Below are 18601 nucleotides of genomic sequence, written 5' to 3' on the forward strand. Positions count from 1 at the left end.
AGTTAAAGGGCTAGAATCTGAAATCTACAAAGAACTTATCAATCTCAACACCCAAAGAACAAATCCAATCAAGAAATTGGCAGAAGACACGAATAGACATTTTTCCAAATAAGACATCCAAATGGCCAACAGACACATGAAAAGTGCTCAATATCACTTGGCAGGGAAATACAAGTCAAAACCACAGTGAGATACTACCTCACACAAGTCAGAATGGCTAAAATTAACAAGTCAGGAAATGACAGATTTTGGTGAAGATGAGGAGAAAGGGAAACCCTCCTACACTGTTGGTGAGAAAGTAAGTTGGTACAGCCACTCTGGAAGAATGTGGAGGTTCCTCAAAAAGTTGAAAATAGAGTTACCCTATGACCCAGCAATTGCACTACTGGGCATTTACCCAAAAGATACAAATGCGGTGACCTAAAGGAGTGCATGCACCTGAATGTTTATAGCAGCAATGTCCATAATAGCCAAACTGTGGAAAGAGCCTAGATGTCCATCAATAAATGAATGCATAAAGAAGTTTTGTACACAATGGAATACTATGCAGCATTCAAAAAACATAAATCTTGCCATTTCAGCAATGTGGATGAAACCAGAGGGTATTATGGTAAGTGAAATAAGTCAATCAGAGAAAGACAACTATCATTACCATGTTACTGATATATGGAGTTTAAGAAACAAAGCAGAGGATCACAGAGGAAGAGAGGGGAAAAAAATGTAACAAGATGAAACCAGAGGGGGACAAAACCTGAGTCTCTTAATCATAGAAAAAAAACTGAAGCTAACTGGAGGGGAGGGGGATTGAGGGATAGAATAACTGTGTATGTGTTGTAATGAGCACTAGGTATTATATAAGACTAATGAATCATAGGCTTGTATCCCTGAAACAAATATTATATTTTAATCAATTGAATGTAAATTTCGAAAAATTTAAAAAAAAAACAACAAAGTAAGAATATAGTCATACACTGAGATTAAGGGGGCAGTAGACTTGGAAATTTAAAGAAGGTGGATTTTTTTTTTTTTTTTTTAATGTGGGACCATGCCTTGCATGCAACCCCACACAGGGTTCAAACTCACAATCCTGAGATCAACATCTGAACTGAAATCAAGCATCAGATGCTAACTGAACCACACTGGTGTCCCAAAGTAGGTGGAATTACTAATGAAACTGACTGCAAAATAAGGACATGCAAATGGCTGAAGACACATGGGAGGATTATTGGATAGTGCTGATGTTCAAGTTCTCGTAGGTGATTATGCATGCATAGAGGAACCAATCTCCTCATATATCTGGAATGTTATAGCATATTAAGCTGCCAGTATGAGAAATGGATAATTAGATTTGTTCATATTTTGAGTTTTGGCAAGACAACATAACAGAAAGATAGTGATGCCAGGTATTTTCATTTATCAGTAAGAGAATGCTAGAAATTATTAACCATGGGACTAAATTAGTGAAGGTTAAGAAGTGAAATCAGGAGAACTGATGCCTCAGAAAAGTTGAGGGACCTAAATGAGACTGACACACTGGAGGAGTGTGAGTACCTAAGTAATAAACTACGGGACTTTATATTTCCTGTTCCATCTAAATAATCAGTTGTGGATGCCAACTGTTGCCATGTTTTAAGAGAGAGTGCATAAGTCGGGAATAGATTCAATCACAAATGACAAATATCCAATAAACAAATGGCTTAAAGATAAAAGTTTATTTCTCACAGAAAAGAATTCTAAAGTTACATAATAGAGTAGTTCCATAAAGTTGCCCCCAAAACCCAAGTCTACTGTAATTTCTTTGCCATGCATATTGTATTTCATAGTCAGAGATGTTCTTTCAGTTCCATTCTCCATGACACATTTGGCCAGCAGAAAATGTAAAGAAAAAAAAAATGAAGGATACAATTTCTCTTTTAGGACACATTCCAGAAATCACACAGAATAATTCAGTTTATAACACACTGGCCATCAACTAGTTACATGCAACAGGGGAAGCTAAGAAATCTAATGTTTATATGAGTTTGTCACAGGACAGGGTAATACTATGAAAACATTATAATTAAGGAAGAAGAGAGAACTGGTATGAGGAACAATTATCAGTTTTTGTCTCAGAGCATCATCTTAAGAATGACTTGTAAGAAGAAGAAAAAAATCATTTGCATCTCCTTAGGGGAGAATTATAATAATCATTGAGGCCCCAAATAATCATTTCTCCTGTTCAGTTATGTTAATTGCACCACCATTCTCTTCTCCCATTGGACAGATGGTTAGGGTGCCTGGAGCAGAGGACCAAAGCCTGAGAAGTGGTCTTAGGGCACCACTAAATGTGTTCTTAGTAAAAGAGAAAATGTGGGATCCATCTGTCATATTGTAGAAAGATACATCTCCATCTTCATAATCTAGGAATATCCCCACACAATGGGGTATTTCTCTTACAGTGAGACAGGTTTCTGGGGAGGTGAGGGCCCAGTACTCTCTATTATAGAATCTGATGGCCCAGAAACCATGCTGTGGAGACAAAGTGACCATCCCCTTCCTTGTTACATTATTGAGACAAATTCCCAGGTCCCAAGAAGGTGCATCCTTAACCTTAACCTCCCAGAAGGATCTCCCAGAGCTGATGTGCTGCTGACCCAACACACAGGGAAGGGAGTCAAATCTCTGGGTGGAGCTGGATAGATCTTGATGACTTTCTTGCCAGGTCACTTGTCTCCTGTTTTCAGACAGGAGAAGGGAAGGATGGGCAGTGTCTTCATCCAGGGTCACATTTACTGTGGACAAGTAGACTATTATTTTTCTGGGAAGGACCAAGTAAGCTTGCACCAGAGGATCCACCTTTCAGTGCAGGTTTCTTTTGCCTTGGGTGAATCTAACTCACCTCCACCCATCTTTCTGCAAGACTACCCCACAAGAAGCAGTGTCCCTTGTGCATCATCATAGACTTACCAGCCTGGAACTCTTCTTTCCTCCAATCTACAAGAAACAAGTGTACATGAGAACCTACCCTCTAAAATATAGCTGCCTTTCTCACCAGAATACCATGAGTATAAATTCCCTAGGATTAATTCAGGAATAATAACAACCCAAGGAAATACTCTTATATCCTCAAATATCTATTTATTTACCTTTTCCCAAATTGTGTTTGACTTGAAGATTTGACACATGTCATGCTCTCTTTATATAATGTTCCCTCAGGATAAATTTCATTTAAGTATTTAGGATGTTGATATGAAACAGGGAATATGATGAATCTGATCAAGTAACTTATTTTTTGCTTTAGTTTTCTCAGATTTTTAGCAGACAATAACCACTCTACCTATGTTCAACTTATGCTCAAAAGTAAAGAAACTGCTAAAATTTAATATTTCCAACACATTATTATCTATTAACTTATTGAGTAATCTGCCAAGTTCATGGAATATATGCTTTGGGGTTGCTTTGATTTTTAGCACATTGTTTTATGCACAATAGGTATTGATTTAAAATATCTTTGATAGTAGGATTTTCTTCATCAGAGTTCATAGCACTCACCAGGATATAATTGTGCCTTCCTCCAGGCTAGAAAAAAAGAAAAAAAAATCAAAAAAGGAAAACTTTTACCTGTTTTCTCATTGTCTTTTCCATTTCTCCCTTTCTTTGTCCAATTTCTTCTGAAATTCTTGGATTTTCTGTTTTAATACTGTATTATTTTCATACTTTCTTTTTTTCAAATATCATTAAAAAAAAAAGATCACAAGTAGTGTAGGTACAAACATAGAAGCAAGACAAAGTAGGAGAGATGGAGGAGCAGGAAAGATAACATAAAATCAAGACAAGGTTGGAGGGGAGGAGGGAAAGAAATGCCAAATCACTTAAAGTTTGCTCTCTGAGAGATTTTACTAAACCTCTTTAAATTTAGAAAGCTAATGCTACAAATATTTCTTTGCCAACCATAGAATTTTTTTTTTAAATTTCTCAGGACCTGAGAAATGATAGAATAGAGCTTTCTGAGAGACAAACATTACTCACCAGCCTTGTATTGAGCTTTCCTCCTAGCTGAGAGAACACACACAAACACTCATGTATGAGACAGATCTTCTTAACATCATAAGGAAGATATAATTAAAAGCATACATTTGCTAACATTTATGTCTGTTTATTGGTCAAGTAAAGTCCATTTCAAAAGTAATAAAAAGGAATCTCTAATTTGCAGAATACAGTCTCTATACAATACACTGTAGATTTAATGTGAAGATTTAAATAATTCTTATATAATATTAAAAATAGCATAAGGATATTTTAGAAGATAGCATTAGACTTTAGAGATAATAAGCTATGAAGCTAATAAGCAATGAAGTTTGAGTGAAATAAAAAAAAAATGTATAAAAGACCATAAAAGAAGAGCAACCTATTGAATTAATAAGTAAATGGATTTAAGTAAAAATGAAAGAAGAGTAATAACTATGGCTGGAAAGAGACAGTAAGCAGGCAAAGCATGCAAAAATACTTATATACCATGGATCACTGGAAATTTGTCAAGAGAAGAAGACTGTTATATGTCAAGGTTACACTTGACATCAGTAGTACGCAAAATGTGTGAAAGGCAATCAAAAAGAGGAACTTCTGTCACTTGGCAGTTTTGGAGTCTGAGCCCATCCATTAAGAACTGGGGTAATATTATGTACAAAACGATGGGCACTTTGTCTCAGAAGATGTGTTGGAGAACTCAATTTAAAGGACAGCTTTCTATTAAATGGAAAAGACCACTTCTCCTTAGCTTAATCCCCTCAGCTCACCAAGTTTATAATGAGATTATGGCAATCATCTAGAAGATAGAACCCTGCAAATAAATCAAAGGAATGAAAAGGAATGACAAAAAATATTCATAGGAAATACATCAGTAAAAAGTATGCCAGAAAAAGTTACCAATTTCCTGTTGAAATCCTGAAAAGTAAAAAGGAAAAAAAACTCATGTAAATGCCAGTCAACGTCAAGGAAAACCAACACAGAAAATTAAAATGAGTCAAAAACTTTCCATGCACAAAATATTGGTAAGATAAATGCAATCAGAAAACAACAACAAAAACAAAACCCAGGAAATAGAAAGTGAAAAAATAACAAGAAAGAACATTTTTATCTTAGAAAAGTGAGAACAGAGTGTGGATTTTAACAATTGAACAAAAGAAGAATGGTGAAGATGTGGAAAGAGAGAACTAGAATTTCATCTACTATATTCATCTTATAGTCAGTTTTAAGGATATAAATAATTCAAGGTTTAGACCAAAACATATATTTAATAAAATAATTTTCTAAAAGATGTTATATTATTAGTAGCTTATTGAGTAGATTAGTAATCTTGAAAATTTATTGGACTATGTCAGACTAAATAAGATGCCTTTAGTGAAGACACATATGTATAAATCCTGAATGATCTTTCTAGAAGATTTCACAGCCATTGACAAAAAAATGACTCTGGGCCTGGTTATAATCTTTTTCAATTCTGTTGATATCTAATTCTTTGTCTTTAATAAAATTTAATTTAGTTGTCACATGATAGGACTTTCCAAATTAACTTTAAAAATCTGTCCTCTTGGATTTTATCCTTTACTTTAGAAGGTCAAAGAAGCAAGTGAGAAGGCTCTAACTAAAATCTTTCTATTCCTACTAACTTACATATAAGTAGAGAATTTCTCAGAACATAAATCTCTTAAAAACAGAAAATAAAATTGATATTGATTACTGACTCATGTATTTGGAGGAAATATAATTTTTATTATAATTTTTTATAAACATATAATATATTATTAGCCCCAGGGGTACAGGTCTGTGAATTGCCAGGTTTACACACCTCACAGCACTCACCATAGCACATACATTCCCCAATGTCCATAACCCCACCACCTTCTCCCAACTGGGAAATATAATTTTTAAAATGAGTTATGGAGGAAAACAAATGCTATGATTGTATAAGTAAAATATTAGAAGAGTGTGCTTTAAACACTCTTATCTTTTCCCTAAAATGTGGCTCTGTGCTTTATTAAAGTTTCTTAGAAAACATTCATGGAAATTTCAAATGTTAGCTCATTTATTAAGTTAACATTTTGTATAAAGCAGTATTTGAGGGACACCAGTGGGGCTCAGTCAGTTAATTGCCTGCCTTCGGCTCAGGTCATGATCTCAAGGTCCTGGGTTAGTGTCCTGCATAGGGCTCCTTGCTCAGCAGGGCTATGGCTACTTTAAATGCATTTGTCAAATTGCAGTATTGCAGTAGCTACGTTGTATAAATTTGCCATAAATACTGTACAAGGGAATACTGAAATATTGCTCACTTAAATAATGAAAGGTCAGGTGTTGGGTTGTTTCTATTCATATTTTTCTTCACTGATTAATTCATAACCTTATTTTGAGTTCTATGTTAACTCATGCCTGCATGAAGATTATCTTAAATGAACAGGGTGTGAAATCCAGGAAGGGAAATGAATAGGGTTCTCGGAGAAAGATTCTGTTTCTTACCAGAGTTATACTGTGCCTTCTTCCTATCTGAGAGGAAGTATATAGAAATGTGTATATGAGAAAGCTTTTCTTTTTTCATTTTTTATTTTATTATGTAAGTCACCATACAGTACTTCATGAGACAGGTTTTCTAAACATTAGAAAGAAGGTACAACCAAAGTCCAACACCTGCTAATGATTGTTTTTTGATAACTGACCAAGTCATGTCCATTCCATAATTAAGGAATTATATCTCTGAAATCCATTCATTTGATATCTCATTGAATACCATGGGATATGTAGGGATGTGGAGATTTAAATAATTCTTTTGCTGAGGTAATAATGTCAGTGTAGAAAAAACCTAGAACATACCCTTAGACTCCAGAGATATAGTATCAATGAGATTAATTGAATGAAAAATGTATGTATGGGACATATGGGTGGTTCATCAGTTAAGTGCCCAGTTCTTGATTTTGGAAGTCACAATGTCAGGGTCCTGGGATTGAGCCCCACATCAGGCTCCATGCTCAATGGGGGATCTGTTAGGATGCTCTCACCCTCTCCTTCTGCCCCTTGCTCCTTTCTCTCTCTCTCTCTCTGATGAATAAACAAATCTTTTAAAAAATATTGGAGGGGAGATAAACCATGAGAGATTGTGGACTCCAAGAAACAGTGTTTTAGAGGGGAGGAGGGTAGGTGATGGGTGCCTGATGGTTGTTATTAAGGAGAGCATGTATTACATGGAGCACTGGGTGTTATATGTAAACAATGAATATTGGAACACTACAACAAAACCTAATGATTTATTGTATGGCAAATAACATAACACAATTAAGAAATAATAAATAAAATATTTAAAATATTTATTCAACAATTTGTTGAATTACTAATTGAATAGATAAAACTTAAAATGAAAGAAGAGTAATAAGTGTAGCTGGAAGGAAAAAATAACCACTCAAAATCATGCAAAGAATATTTATATAGGTTTGATCACTTGAGAAAATGGTCAAGGGAAGTTGAACAGCAAGTCTCAAGGTTACACTTGACTATAGCATGTTCAGAGTGTTTCAGAGGCCAATAGAAGAAAAAACTTAGAAACTTTGGATTCTGATTCCTTACCTTCAGATTTAAGATATTTTCCTGTTCACACTAAAGGACACTCCTAGTCAAAGAACATGTTGGAAAACCCAAGTGAGAGGATATTTTCTGGAGCATATCTTGCATGGAAACAAGCACACTGTTCCTACCTAATCCTCGGCATCTCACCAACCTTAAAATGAAATTATGATAAGCATCTGGAAGATAGAAGATGTTGAAGAATATATGGCAAATAAAAGCAAAGAAATGAAAACCTTGAGGAGACTGAATGAGAAGGGACAATGGGAGAATCTCAGGAAACAAAACAAAGTGGATAGAATAATTAGACATTCAAGAAAACAAAGGACAAAGATAGGGGCGGGTAGTGAGTTAAAGAATCAGGAAATGACAAGAACAAAATCATTTCTATGCAGTGCATCACCAAAGGAATGTGAATCTGAAAAAAAAAAAATTACCATTTTCTTCCAGATGGTCTTCTGAAAAAGAAACGGAGAACACTTTGTAAATTTAAAGAGAAATATCCAGTAGTGCAATTGCAGGGTTATAGGTTAGCTCTATTTTTAATTTCTTAAGGAATCCCCACACTGTTTTCCAAAGTGGCTGCACAAACTTGTATTATAAATATGGAAAAGTAAGATGAATTGAAAATTTCCAATGCAATGTAAATTGGTAGGATGAATATAATGAGATAAAAGTAAGCAGAGAACACACAAAAAATGAAAAATTGGCTAAAGAGCACATGCTTATCCTCAGAAAGGGATAAAAATGAGTTAATTTTCTCAAATGACTATACGCTAAGCAAATGTTGAAGAAGTGTCAGAAAGACTACCTAGAATATCATCCCACACATATTTCCTTTTAGATGGCTTTAGGTATTTAAGGAATTCAAGGTTTGGAACAAAACACATATTTGATAAAATAATTTTACAAAATATTTTTCTGGTGGTGGTTTTTAAAAATTATTTTCTAAATTTTGCCATTTTTTTACCAGTACATGATTAAGCAAGTTGTCTTAAAGTGAATGCACAACTTGTATAAGTAGTAATCAATTTGTAAATCTTGGGAAAGTCTTTTTTGTAGATGTTAAAATCATTGAGAAAATGAATGGATATAACGTGAGAACACAGATCTTTCTGTAAGTCTGATGGTTTCTAATTCTTTGAGTTTAAGAAATGTGCCATAACTTAATTGTCAATATATAGAACTTTTTTTTTTAGATTTTTATTTATTTATTTGACAGAGACCACAAGTAGGCAGAGAGAGAGAGAGAGAGAGAGAGAGAGAGAGAAGTAGGCTCCCTGCTGAGCAGAGAGCCCGATGCGGGACTCGATCCCAGGACCCTGAGATCATGACCTGAGCCGAAGGCAGCGGCTTAACCCACTGAGCCACCCAGGCGCCCCAATATATAGAACTTTTAAAAACTAGCTTTGGTAAACACTAAGATTTTTAATGTTTAACTCAGAAGAAATTCAAAGAATTGAGTGATGTTGCCCTAACCCACTTTTCCCATTCTCACTAACATGTATATAAGGATGCACTTGCTAAGCACCTGTGTCTCTTATAAGCAAAGAAGAAAATAAGAGGATTAAAATTTATGCTGAGATTAATTGGGGGAAATAAAATATGTGTTAATGGTAATATAGGAATTCTATAAATATCTTGAGTGCTATAGAAATGCACCTTCATGTATTTTTAAATTGAGTGTGGTGTACATAAAATGCAACTGTGAATGTTGGGAAAGGCACTCTCATGTGCATAATCCCTCAACCTCCACTCTGTTATTGGTGTTAATCGCTCTGCCTGACTCTTCCCCAATTTTCTTGCATTGTTTAGATCCCCATTACACCTATTAGTCCTCATTTCTATCTCCCAAATTTTAGATATTCTTCAATTATATACCTTCTGGTCTAACTTTCCTCCTATGAAAAATGAGGTTTTTATCAGCTCTATTCATTGCTGGAAAGAGAGTTTAATTATTTCTAAACTAAATGACTTAAAAGGAAGGAAGATAAAGCAGACATGATGTGAATTAGGTTTAAAACTAATGACCTAATCCTACCTTAAGGTGACACTTCTACATCTGCCAAACAAAAATACTGCCACTCACACACACAATATTAATAAAATTTACCTGGAAGAAGTGATTAGTTTACATAAATCAAAGGACATAAAAAGTTGCAGAAGTAATAATGAGGGAAGTTGAAATATAAAATAAGACTGCGAACTTCATTGGAAAGATAAAATAACGAGGCAATATCATAGGAAAATACATGTATCTTGGTGTTGAGAAAGATGATGATGTGCAAGAACATATAAACATATAAACATTGGGGTACAGATGGCCCTTCTTTTCACTACATCTGTATCTTTGGGGTAAATACCCAGCAGTGTAATTGTTGGATCATAGAGTAGCTCTATTTTTAATTTTTGAGGAACCTCCATGCTGTTTTCCAAAGTGGCTGCACCAATTTTCATTCCTACCAACAATGTAAGAGGGTTCCCTTTATCTACAACTTCTCTAAAATTTGTTGTTTCTTGCTTTGTCAATTTTTGCCATTCTAACTGGTGTAAGGTGGTATCTCAATGTGGTTTTGATTTGAATTTCCCTGATGGCTAATGATGAACACTTTTTCATGTGTCTGATAGCCATTTGTATGTCTTCATTGGAGAAGTGTCTGTTCTTGTCTTCTGCTCATTTTTTGACTTATCTGTTTCTAGGGTGTTGAGCTTGAGAAGTTCTTTATGGATCTTGGATAATAGACCTTTGTCTGTAGTGTCATTTGTGGATATCTTCTCCCATTCAGTGGGTTTCTTCTTTGTTTTGTTGACTATTTCCTTTGCTGTGCAGAAGCTTTTAATCTTGATGAAGTCCCAAAAGTCCATTTTTGCCTTTGTTTCCCTTGCCTTTGGAGACATATCTTGAAAGAAGTTGCTGTGGTCAATGCCAAAGAGGTTACTGCCTATGTTCTCCCCTAAGATTTTGATGGATTCCTGTTTCACATTGGGGTCCTTCATCCATTTTGAGTTTATCTTTTTGTATGGTGAAAGAGAATGGTCAAGTTTCATACTTCTATGCATAGCTGTCCAATTTTCCCAGCACTGTTTATTGAAGAGACTGTCTTTTTTCCACTGGATATTTTTTCCTGCTTATTGAAGATTACTTGACCATAGAGTTGAGGGTCCATATCTGGGCTCTCTGTTCTGTTACATTTGTCTATGTGTCTGTTTTTGGCCAGTACCATGCTGTCTTAGTGATCAATCACAGCTTTGTAATAAGCTTGAAATTAGGCAGTGTGATGCCCTGAGCTTTATTTTTCTTTTTCAACATTTCCTTGGAAATTCAGTGTTTTCTGGTTCCATACAAATTTTAGGAGTGTTTGTTCCAGCACAAACACTAGTATTTTGAGCAGGATGTTTTTGCAAGTATAGATTGCTCTGGGCAGCATAGACATTTTAACAATGTTTATTCTTCTGGTCCATGAGCATGGAATATTTCTCCATTTTCGTGTGTCTTCAATTTCTTTCATGAGTGTTCTGTAGTTTCTAGAGTATAGATCATTTACCTCTTTGGTTAGGTTTATTCCAAAGTATCTTATGGTTTTTGGTGCTATCGGAAATAGAATCAATTCTCTAATTTCTCTTTCTACAGTTTTATTGTTAATGTATAAGATACAAACGTAGTGATCCAAAGGGGCATGTGCACCCGAATGTTTATAGCAGCAATGTCCACAATAGCCAAACTATGGAAAGAACCTAGATGTCCATCAACAGATGAATGGATCAAGAAGATGTGGTATATATACACAATGGAATACTATGCAGCCATCAAAAGAAATGAAATCTTGCCATTTGTGACAACATGGATGGAACTAGAGCGTATCATGCTTAGCAAAATAAGTCAATCAGAGAAAGACAACTATCATATGATCTCCCTGATATAAGGAAGTGGTGATGCAACATGGGGGCTTCAGTGGGTAGGAGAAGAATAAATGAAACAAGATGGGATTGGGAAGGGGCGCCTGGGTGGCTCAGTGGGTTAAGCCACTGCCTTCGGCTCAGGTCATGATCTCAGGGTCCTGGGATCGAGTCCCGCATCGGGCTCTCTGCTCAGCAGGGAGTCTGCTTCCCTTCCTCTCTCTCTGCCTGCCTCTCCGTCTACTTGTGATTTCTCTCTGTCAAATAAATAAATAAAATCTTTAAAAAAAAAAAAAAAAAAAAAAAAAAGATGGGATTGGGAGGGAGACAAACCATAAGTGACTCTTAATCTCACAAAACAAACTGAGGGTTGCTGGGGGGAGGGGTTTTGGGAGAAGGGGGTGGGATTATGGACATTGGGGAGGGTATGTGCTTTGGTGAGTGCTGTGAAGTGTGTAAACCTGGTGAAAAATATATGTTTATAAAAAATTAAAAAATTTAAAAAAAAAAAAGAAAGCAACAGATTTCTGTGCATTGATTTTGTATCCTGCCACATTACTGAATTATTGCATGAGTTCTGTTAATTTGGGGGTGGAGTCTTTGGGGTTTTCCACATAAAGTATCATGTCATCTGTGAGGAGAAAGAGTTTGACTTCCTCTTTGCCAGTTTGAATACATTTTATTTCGTTTTGGTGTCTGATTGCTGTTGCTAGGACTTCTATTAGTACATAGAACAACAGTGGCAGGACTGGGCATCCTTGTCCTGTTCCTCATCTCAAAGGGAAGGCTGTTAGCTTTTCCCCATTGAGAATGATATTCACTGTGGGTTTTTCACAGATGGACTTTATGAAGCTGAGGCGTATTTCCTCTATCCCTATGCTCTGAAGAGTTTTAATCTGGAAAGGATGCTGTATTTTTGTCAAATGCTTTTTCTGCATCAATTGAGAGAACCATGTGGTTCTTCTCTCTTCTCTTATTGATTTTGTTCTATCACATTGATTAATTTGCCATTGTTGAACCACCTTTGTATCCAGGGATAAATATACCTGTCATGATAGATAATCTCTTTAATGTACAATTCAATCCTCTTAGCTAGGATCTTGTTGAGAATCTTCGTATCCATATTCATCAAGGATATTGGCCTGAAATTTTCCTTTTGCCTGGTTTTGGGATCAAGGTAATGCTGGCCTCATAGAGTGAGTCTGGAAGTAAGCAACCCTCTCAGTGGTCGACCAAGGTCCCTGCTTTTCTCTACACCCCCTTGCCACCAAAACCAAAGTGATACTTGTCTGGGTGAACTCAACCCTCGTGTCTGCCATTCCTGGGACTGCTGACTCAAGTCCACACTGGCTCCTCTCAGGTGTGGGCAGGTGGTGGCTGCACCCATTGTGGAGCATGGGCTTAGGCCCATGCCTGTGTCCCAGGTCCCAGAAATTGTCCTTTAAACCCCTTTTTTCTGTTTGCTGTTATCAGTCCCTTTCTGTCTCACAGCCAAGGAACACAGGGCACTTTTGTATTGGGTATTACTTTCCAATGGCTCACTTTTGGTGCCTCCTTCCCCCTTATGTTTATCCTCTGATATTTTCCCACACAAACCCAACTGTATCTTTTATAACTCTCAACTGATGATCCTCTGCTCCTGTAGATATCCAGGCATGTATAATTTTACTTCTCAGACTGGTTTCATGGATGTTCAGAGTACTCTGGTAGATATCCAGCTCAATTCAGGGGACCAATTGAAATATAGTCCCTTCCTTCTCTGCCATCTTGCCCCCCTCCCAGAATTTACACGTGTTTGAAAGACAAATGATAAAGGATTAACTCAGTGACTTTGGAGTGCTCTCCCATGTCTTAAAGATTGAGATAATATCATGTATATAATAATAGGACCCTTCCCTGGAATACATGATATGGCACTTACATAAAGACTTGTCAGTAAATGTAATTGAGTGGAAACCATGTGCTTGTTAACTAAATCCCTTTATTTTATCAACTTCATAATTTTACACTGGCACTGGCAAGGCATAGGATGAATAAAAGAAATATGGGAAAGATGGGAAACAGAAGTGAAGGAAATATATGGGAATGGTGCAGAAACCAAATAATGGGGAGGGAGAGCAGATATTCAAAAGGGAGAGCCAAAGGATGCATGCAAGTGAAGAGGCAGGAAATGTCAATGGTGACAGGCATCATAGTGCAGAACTAAAGTGTTGTCAGGATATTTATAATTCCTTTTTTGAGGTTCTTCTGATAAACAGATCAAAAATATTAATTTGATATTAATGTAAATGTCAAAGTAAATGTAAATGAAAAAAATTAAAATTTGTTTAAAAAATTAGAATGTGTTTGGGTGTCTGAGTGGCTCAGTTGGTTAAGTGTCTGCCTTCAGGTCAGGACATGATCCTGGAGTCGAAGGATCGAGGCTCCACATCTGGCTCCTTGCTCAGTGGGGAGTCTGATTCTCCCTCTCCCTCTGCCCTTCCCCCCTTTCCTTCTCTCTCTGTCTCTCTCTCAAATAAATAAATGAAATATTTTTTAAAAATAAAAAACAATGTAAAGTTAAAACTAACAAGATGCTGCACACAGGCACACATGCACACACACACACACACACACACACTCACATCCCATTAGTAGCAGGAGAACTCATTTTGATTTACATAATGCTCTCCAGAAAATATAAAAGGAAAGGGAAAGAGTGATGATTTTACTGCATTAGAGAATAAATGAGAAATGTTATTTTTGGAGGTTACATTTTATGAATATCTTTTTAAAATGTCCTCACACTTTCTTACCCTAATAGGTTCTTTAACTCTTTTAATCTACCTCTATCTTTATATATAACACATGCACACACACATAGAGATGTTCTCTTTCTCTCTCTCCAGATGTGTGTGTGTATACACAAATATAATCTCACCAATTACATGCTTATATATACGCTATTCATATATATGTGATATGCACACACACACACACACACACACACACACACAGATACATAGCAACAAGTAGTACCCATTTGCCAACTCTTGGTATGTGATTTTGGAATTCATCACAAAAAGTTAGAAAGTGAATAATTCAATGATGCATACGATTCTTTCCTCAACTCTGGTCATGTTCACTTTTTTACTTCAGAAAATATTGCAAGAGTATTCAATTTGTTTGTTAGTTAATTCCTCACAATTAATTATTTGATTAAAAAATCACTGGAGAACTTAAGAATTTTGAGTATTTAATTGGAAAAAAATGTTTAAAGGTAAAATATTGTCATAATTTTGTTCTTCTTTCTCCTCTCACTTCATCCTTCTTTTTTTCCTTTTCTGCCTTCCTTCCACTCCTTATCCTCAATTGTTCCTGTGTTTCCAAGCTTTGCCTTCATCACATGATGATGATTGCTATTATAATATTGAAGTAAAGTACTGAGAAGAAGAAAATAAGAATGAAAGTTGAGAGGAAAGAAATGAGAGTAAAGAAAGGAAAGGTAGGGAGTAAATTGAAGAAGCAGAGGTATTTGTAAAATGGCTCTGTTGTTTGCACTCTGAAGAAGCCATCTACATTATAGAGATGTAGGGGGAAAAAATCCAGGGAGAAATAATAATGGTGAGAATTTCAGTGTCCCACTTTCATCAATGAATACATCATCCAGACATAAAGAAAATAAGGAAATACTAGATTTGAACTACATTTTATATCAGATGGACATAACAGACACATACAGATCATGCCATTCAACAGTATCAAAATGGACATTTTCCTCAAGTGCACACAGGGTATTCTCTAGGATAGATCATGTTTTAGTCACAAAATAAGTTTTGAAAAATTTATGAAAATTGGTATCATATCAAGTATATAATTTTTTGTCACGGTGATATGAAACTACAGGTCAGTAATGGGAGGAAAGGTGACAGAGTCACAAATACAATTAGATTAAACAAAGTGTTCTGAAAGCCCAATTTGTCAAAGAAGTAAACAAAAGGGAAATCAATGTCTTGAGATATATGAAAATGGAATCACGACATACAGAAACATAAGGGAAATAGCAAAACCTTTATAAGAGGAAAATTTATAATGATCAATCCTACACTAATAAAGAAGAAAGGTCCTAAATATACAACTTAACTTGAAACTTCAAGGCTTACTACCTCAAAGTTAATAAAGGAAAGAAATAATAAAGATTTTGTAAATGTAATAACCAACTGAGCCACCCAGGCGTCCCGAGATTTTGTAAATGTAATAAAAGCCAGAAAAACAATATAAAATATCAATGAAACTAAAAGTTGGTTTGGGGAAGATAAACAAAATTGACAGATCTTATTTACATTACCTTAGAAAAATTGAAGAAGATTTCAATGAACTATATTGAAAAACACATTATGACTGATAAAGCAAACAATCAATAGACTAAAAACTAACTTCTTCTCCACATTCTTGCCAACAGTTGTTATCTTGTGTTGGTGGAATTATCAATTGGTACAGCCTTAATAAAAAAAAAAAAAACAATAACAACAACAATAACAAACCACCAAAAAACAGTAGAGAAGATCTTCAAAAAATTTAAACTAAGAGCCAGGGAAGATGACATAGGAGGACCCTGACCTCATCTCATTCCATGACACACCCAGGTAACATCTATATCTATGCAACTCTGAGAATGACCCAGGAATGGGCAGAACAGATATTTCACAGCTAATTGTAGAGACAAGGAAGATCTGGAAAAGTAATATAGTGGTAGAGAGATCTGGTTAGGAACCAATTCCCCAGCCTGACTAACCATAATCTAAAGGAACAACAGAATTGCAGAAAACTGAGATCAGACCCCACACTAGGCTCCTATGTCCCTGGGATGCGCACTGGTAAGATGAGTCCCTATAACATCTGGCATTGAAAACCAGCATAATTTAACTCCTGGGGGTTTAAAAATCATCAGCCTGGGTGGCTCAGTGGGTTGGGGCCTCTGCCTTCGGCCCAGGTCATGATCCCAGGGTCCTGGAATTGAGCCCCATGTTGGGCTCTCTGCTTGGCAGGGAGCCTGGTTCCCCCTACCTCTCTGCCTGCTTCTCTGCCTACTTGTGATCTGTCTGTCAAATAAATAAAATCTTTAAAAAAATTATCAAGCTTAACCCTGGGAGAGCTGGAGGCCAATGGGATACCAAGTTACTACCCTCAAAGAGCAAGCATACTAAATAAATTGGCAAGAAACACAGCAATTAAGATATCTGGGGTATTTCTGAGGGAGATTTATTGACTAAACTCATAACATGTTCTGGAGGGGCAGGGATCTCCTGAAGATTTCCCACCCCCTTCCCCAACCTAGGTAATCAGGCACTTGTGGAAGCCCTGTTAATACTATCTGCCTTGCTAGCACCACAAGCCTCACCCTGGCATCCCATGCAGACACATCCCTTTCAAATCACCCATTTGGCAGGCATCCCTCTAACGCATCTAGTGCCCGGCAACACCAAGCCAGCAGCTTCAGTGAGGACCACCTCCCCTACAAATAACTCTTGCCCTGTGGAAGAGAGGAGATAAGCTTGCACATGAGCACACCCAGTTCTTGAAGCCAAGTCTCTTAGCTGGCTATGCAGGGAGAGGTTAAGTGCAAATAGGTACACCCAGCTACTCCAGCCACACCCACCAACATCTCACAACAGACTAAGCAACTACTCTCATCAGTCCAGGGATCAAATCCTACCCAGCACACCCACAAAGAGGGTGATTGCAACCAGCTGGACAATGGTTGTCAGTTGAAACAGGATGATACATGTAGCCTACATAGGGAATAACCCTGGAATGTCTAGTTCTGGTGACCAAGAGGGGTTAGTCTTCAGGGCACCACAGGAACTTCTCTACACAAGATTACTACTCTCAAGACCTGTAGAAATACCTGGCCTTCCTAATACATCGAAACAAGCACAGAGAATTAGGCAAAATGAGGAGACAGAGGATTATGTCCCAAATCAAAGTATAAGACAAAATCACAATAAATTATTAAATAAAACTTAGATAGGTAATATGCCCAATAAAGAATTCAACATAATGGTTATAAAAACCTCACTGGACTTGAGAAAAGAGTGGATGAACTCAATGAGAACTTCAACAAAGATATAAAAAAGAACCAATCAAAGCTGAAAAATTCAATAACTGAATAAAAATACACTAGATAGAAGCAACAGTGGAGTAGAGGATGCAGAAGAACAGAGAGCAATATGAAATGCAAGGTAATAGAAAATAAAACTGAAGAAAAAAAAAGGATAAAAAATGAGAAAAGTTTCAGGAAACTCTATGAAATCATCAAGCATACCTTTTACATTATAGGGATTTCAGGAGAAAGAAAGGGGAAGAGAAGTTAACCAAAAACATAATGGCTAAAACTTCCTTAATCTGGGGAAGGATCAGACATTCAGGCCCACAAAGCACAGCAGCCTCTGAGCAAGAGGAATCCAAACATGTTTACAAAAAGACACATAACAATGAAAATAGCAGAAAGATACCTTTATTATAAGGCAGACTTCTAAAATCTGCAAGGGAAAAGAAAGCAGTTTCATACAAGGGAAACCCCATAAAGCTATAAGCTAATTAAAAAACAAAAACAAAAACAAAAATAAAAACAAATCTAATAAGCCTGTACTGTTGAAAGGAAAAACAAACAAACAAATAAACAACAACAACAACAAAAAACAAAGCAAAACAAAAAACAAGAATATTCTACCCAGGAGTGCTATCATTCAGACTAGAAGGAAAGTTAGAGTTTCTTGGAGTTTTTGTTAACAAACAAAAGTTAAAGGATTACATAATGACTTACCAAACTTACAAGAAGTGGAAGTGGGCATAATTGGAAAAGGGCAGAATTAGAAGTAAACAAAAATATTTTAAAAAGAGGACAAGTTAAGATGATGGAAGAGTAGGACTCTAAGCTTGCTTCATCCATTGAACATAGCTACATAAATATCAAATAATCCTGAACACAAAATCAGTCTGAAGACTGAAAGAACAAACTGTGCAACTAGAAATAGAAAAATGGCCACACTTTGGAAGGTAGGAGCAGCAAAGAGTTGATTTGGGGGAGAAAAAAAATTGCAGGTGTTGCAAGGGGAAAGGTTCCTGATCTTGGAGA

The 18601-nt window shown here is 36.3% G+C and overlaps 1 protein-coding gene across 1 annotated transcript in view; it reads right to left on the reverse strand.

Annotated features, from left to right (window-relative positions):
* Positions 1-1693: 1693 nt before the first annotated feature.
* Positions 1694-18601, reverse strand: part of LOC101676125 (butyrophilin subfamily 1 member A1-like) — a 48369-nt gene continuing 31461 nt past the window's right edge. Inside the window, exons 3-8 of the mRNA XM_045074856.1 lie at positions 8025-8045; positions 4906-4923; positions 4009-4035; positions 3532-3558; positions 2947-2973; positions 1694-2771 (exon numbers count right to left, since the gene is read on the reverse strand). Of these exons, the coding sequence (XP_044930791.1) occupies positions 2206-2771; positions 2947-2973; positions 3532-3558; positions 4009-4035; positions 4906-4923; positions 8025-8045 (686 nt within the window). The 3' untranslated portion in view covers positions 1694-2205. The remainder of the gene's footprint in view (positions 2772-2946; positions 2974-3531; positions 3559-4008; positions 4036-4905; positions 4924-8024; positions 8046-18601) is intronic.

This window comes from Mustela putorius, unplaced genomic scaffold, assembly GCF_011764305.1.
Source record: "Mustela putorius furo isolate JIRA1106 unplaced genomic scaffold, ASM1176430v1.1 tig00000135_pilon_pilon_pilon, whole genome shotgun sequence".
Taxonomy (NCBI): Eukaryota; Metazoa; Chordata; class Mammalia; order Carnivora; family Mustelidae; genus Mustela; species Mustela putorius.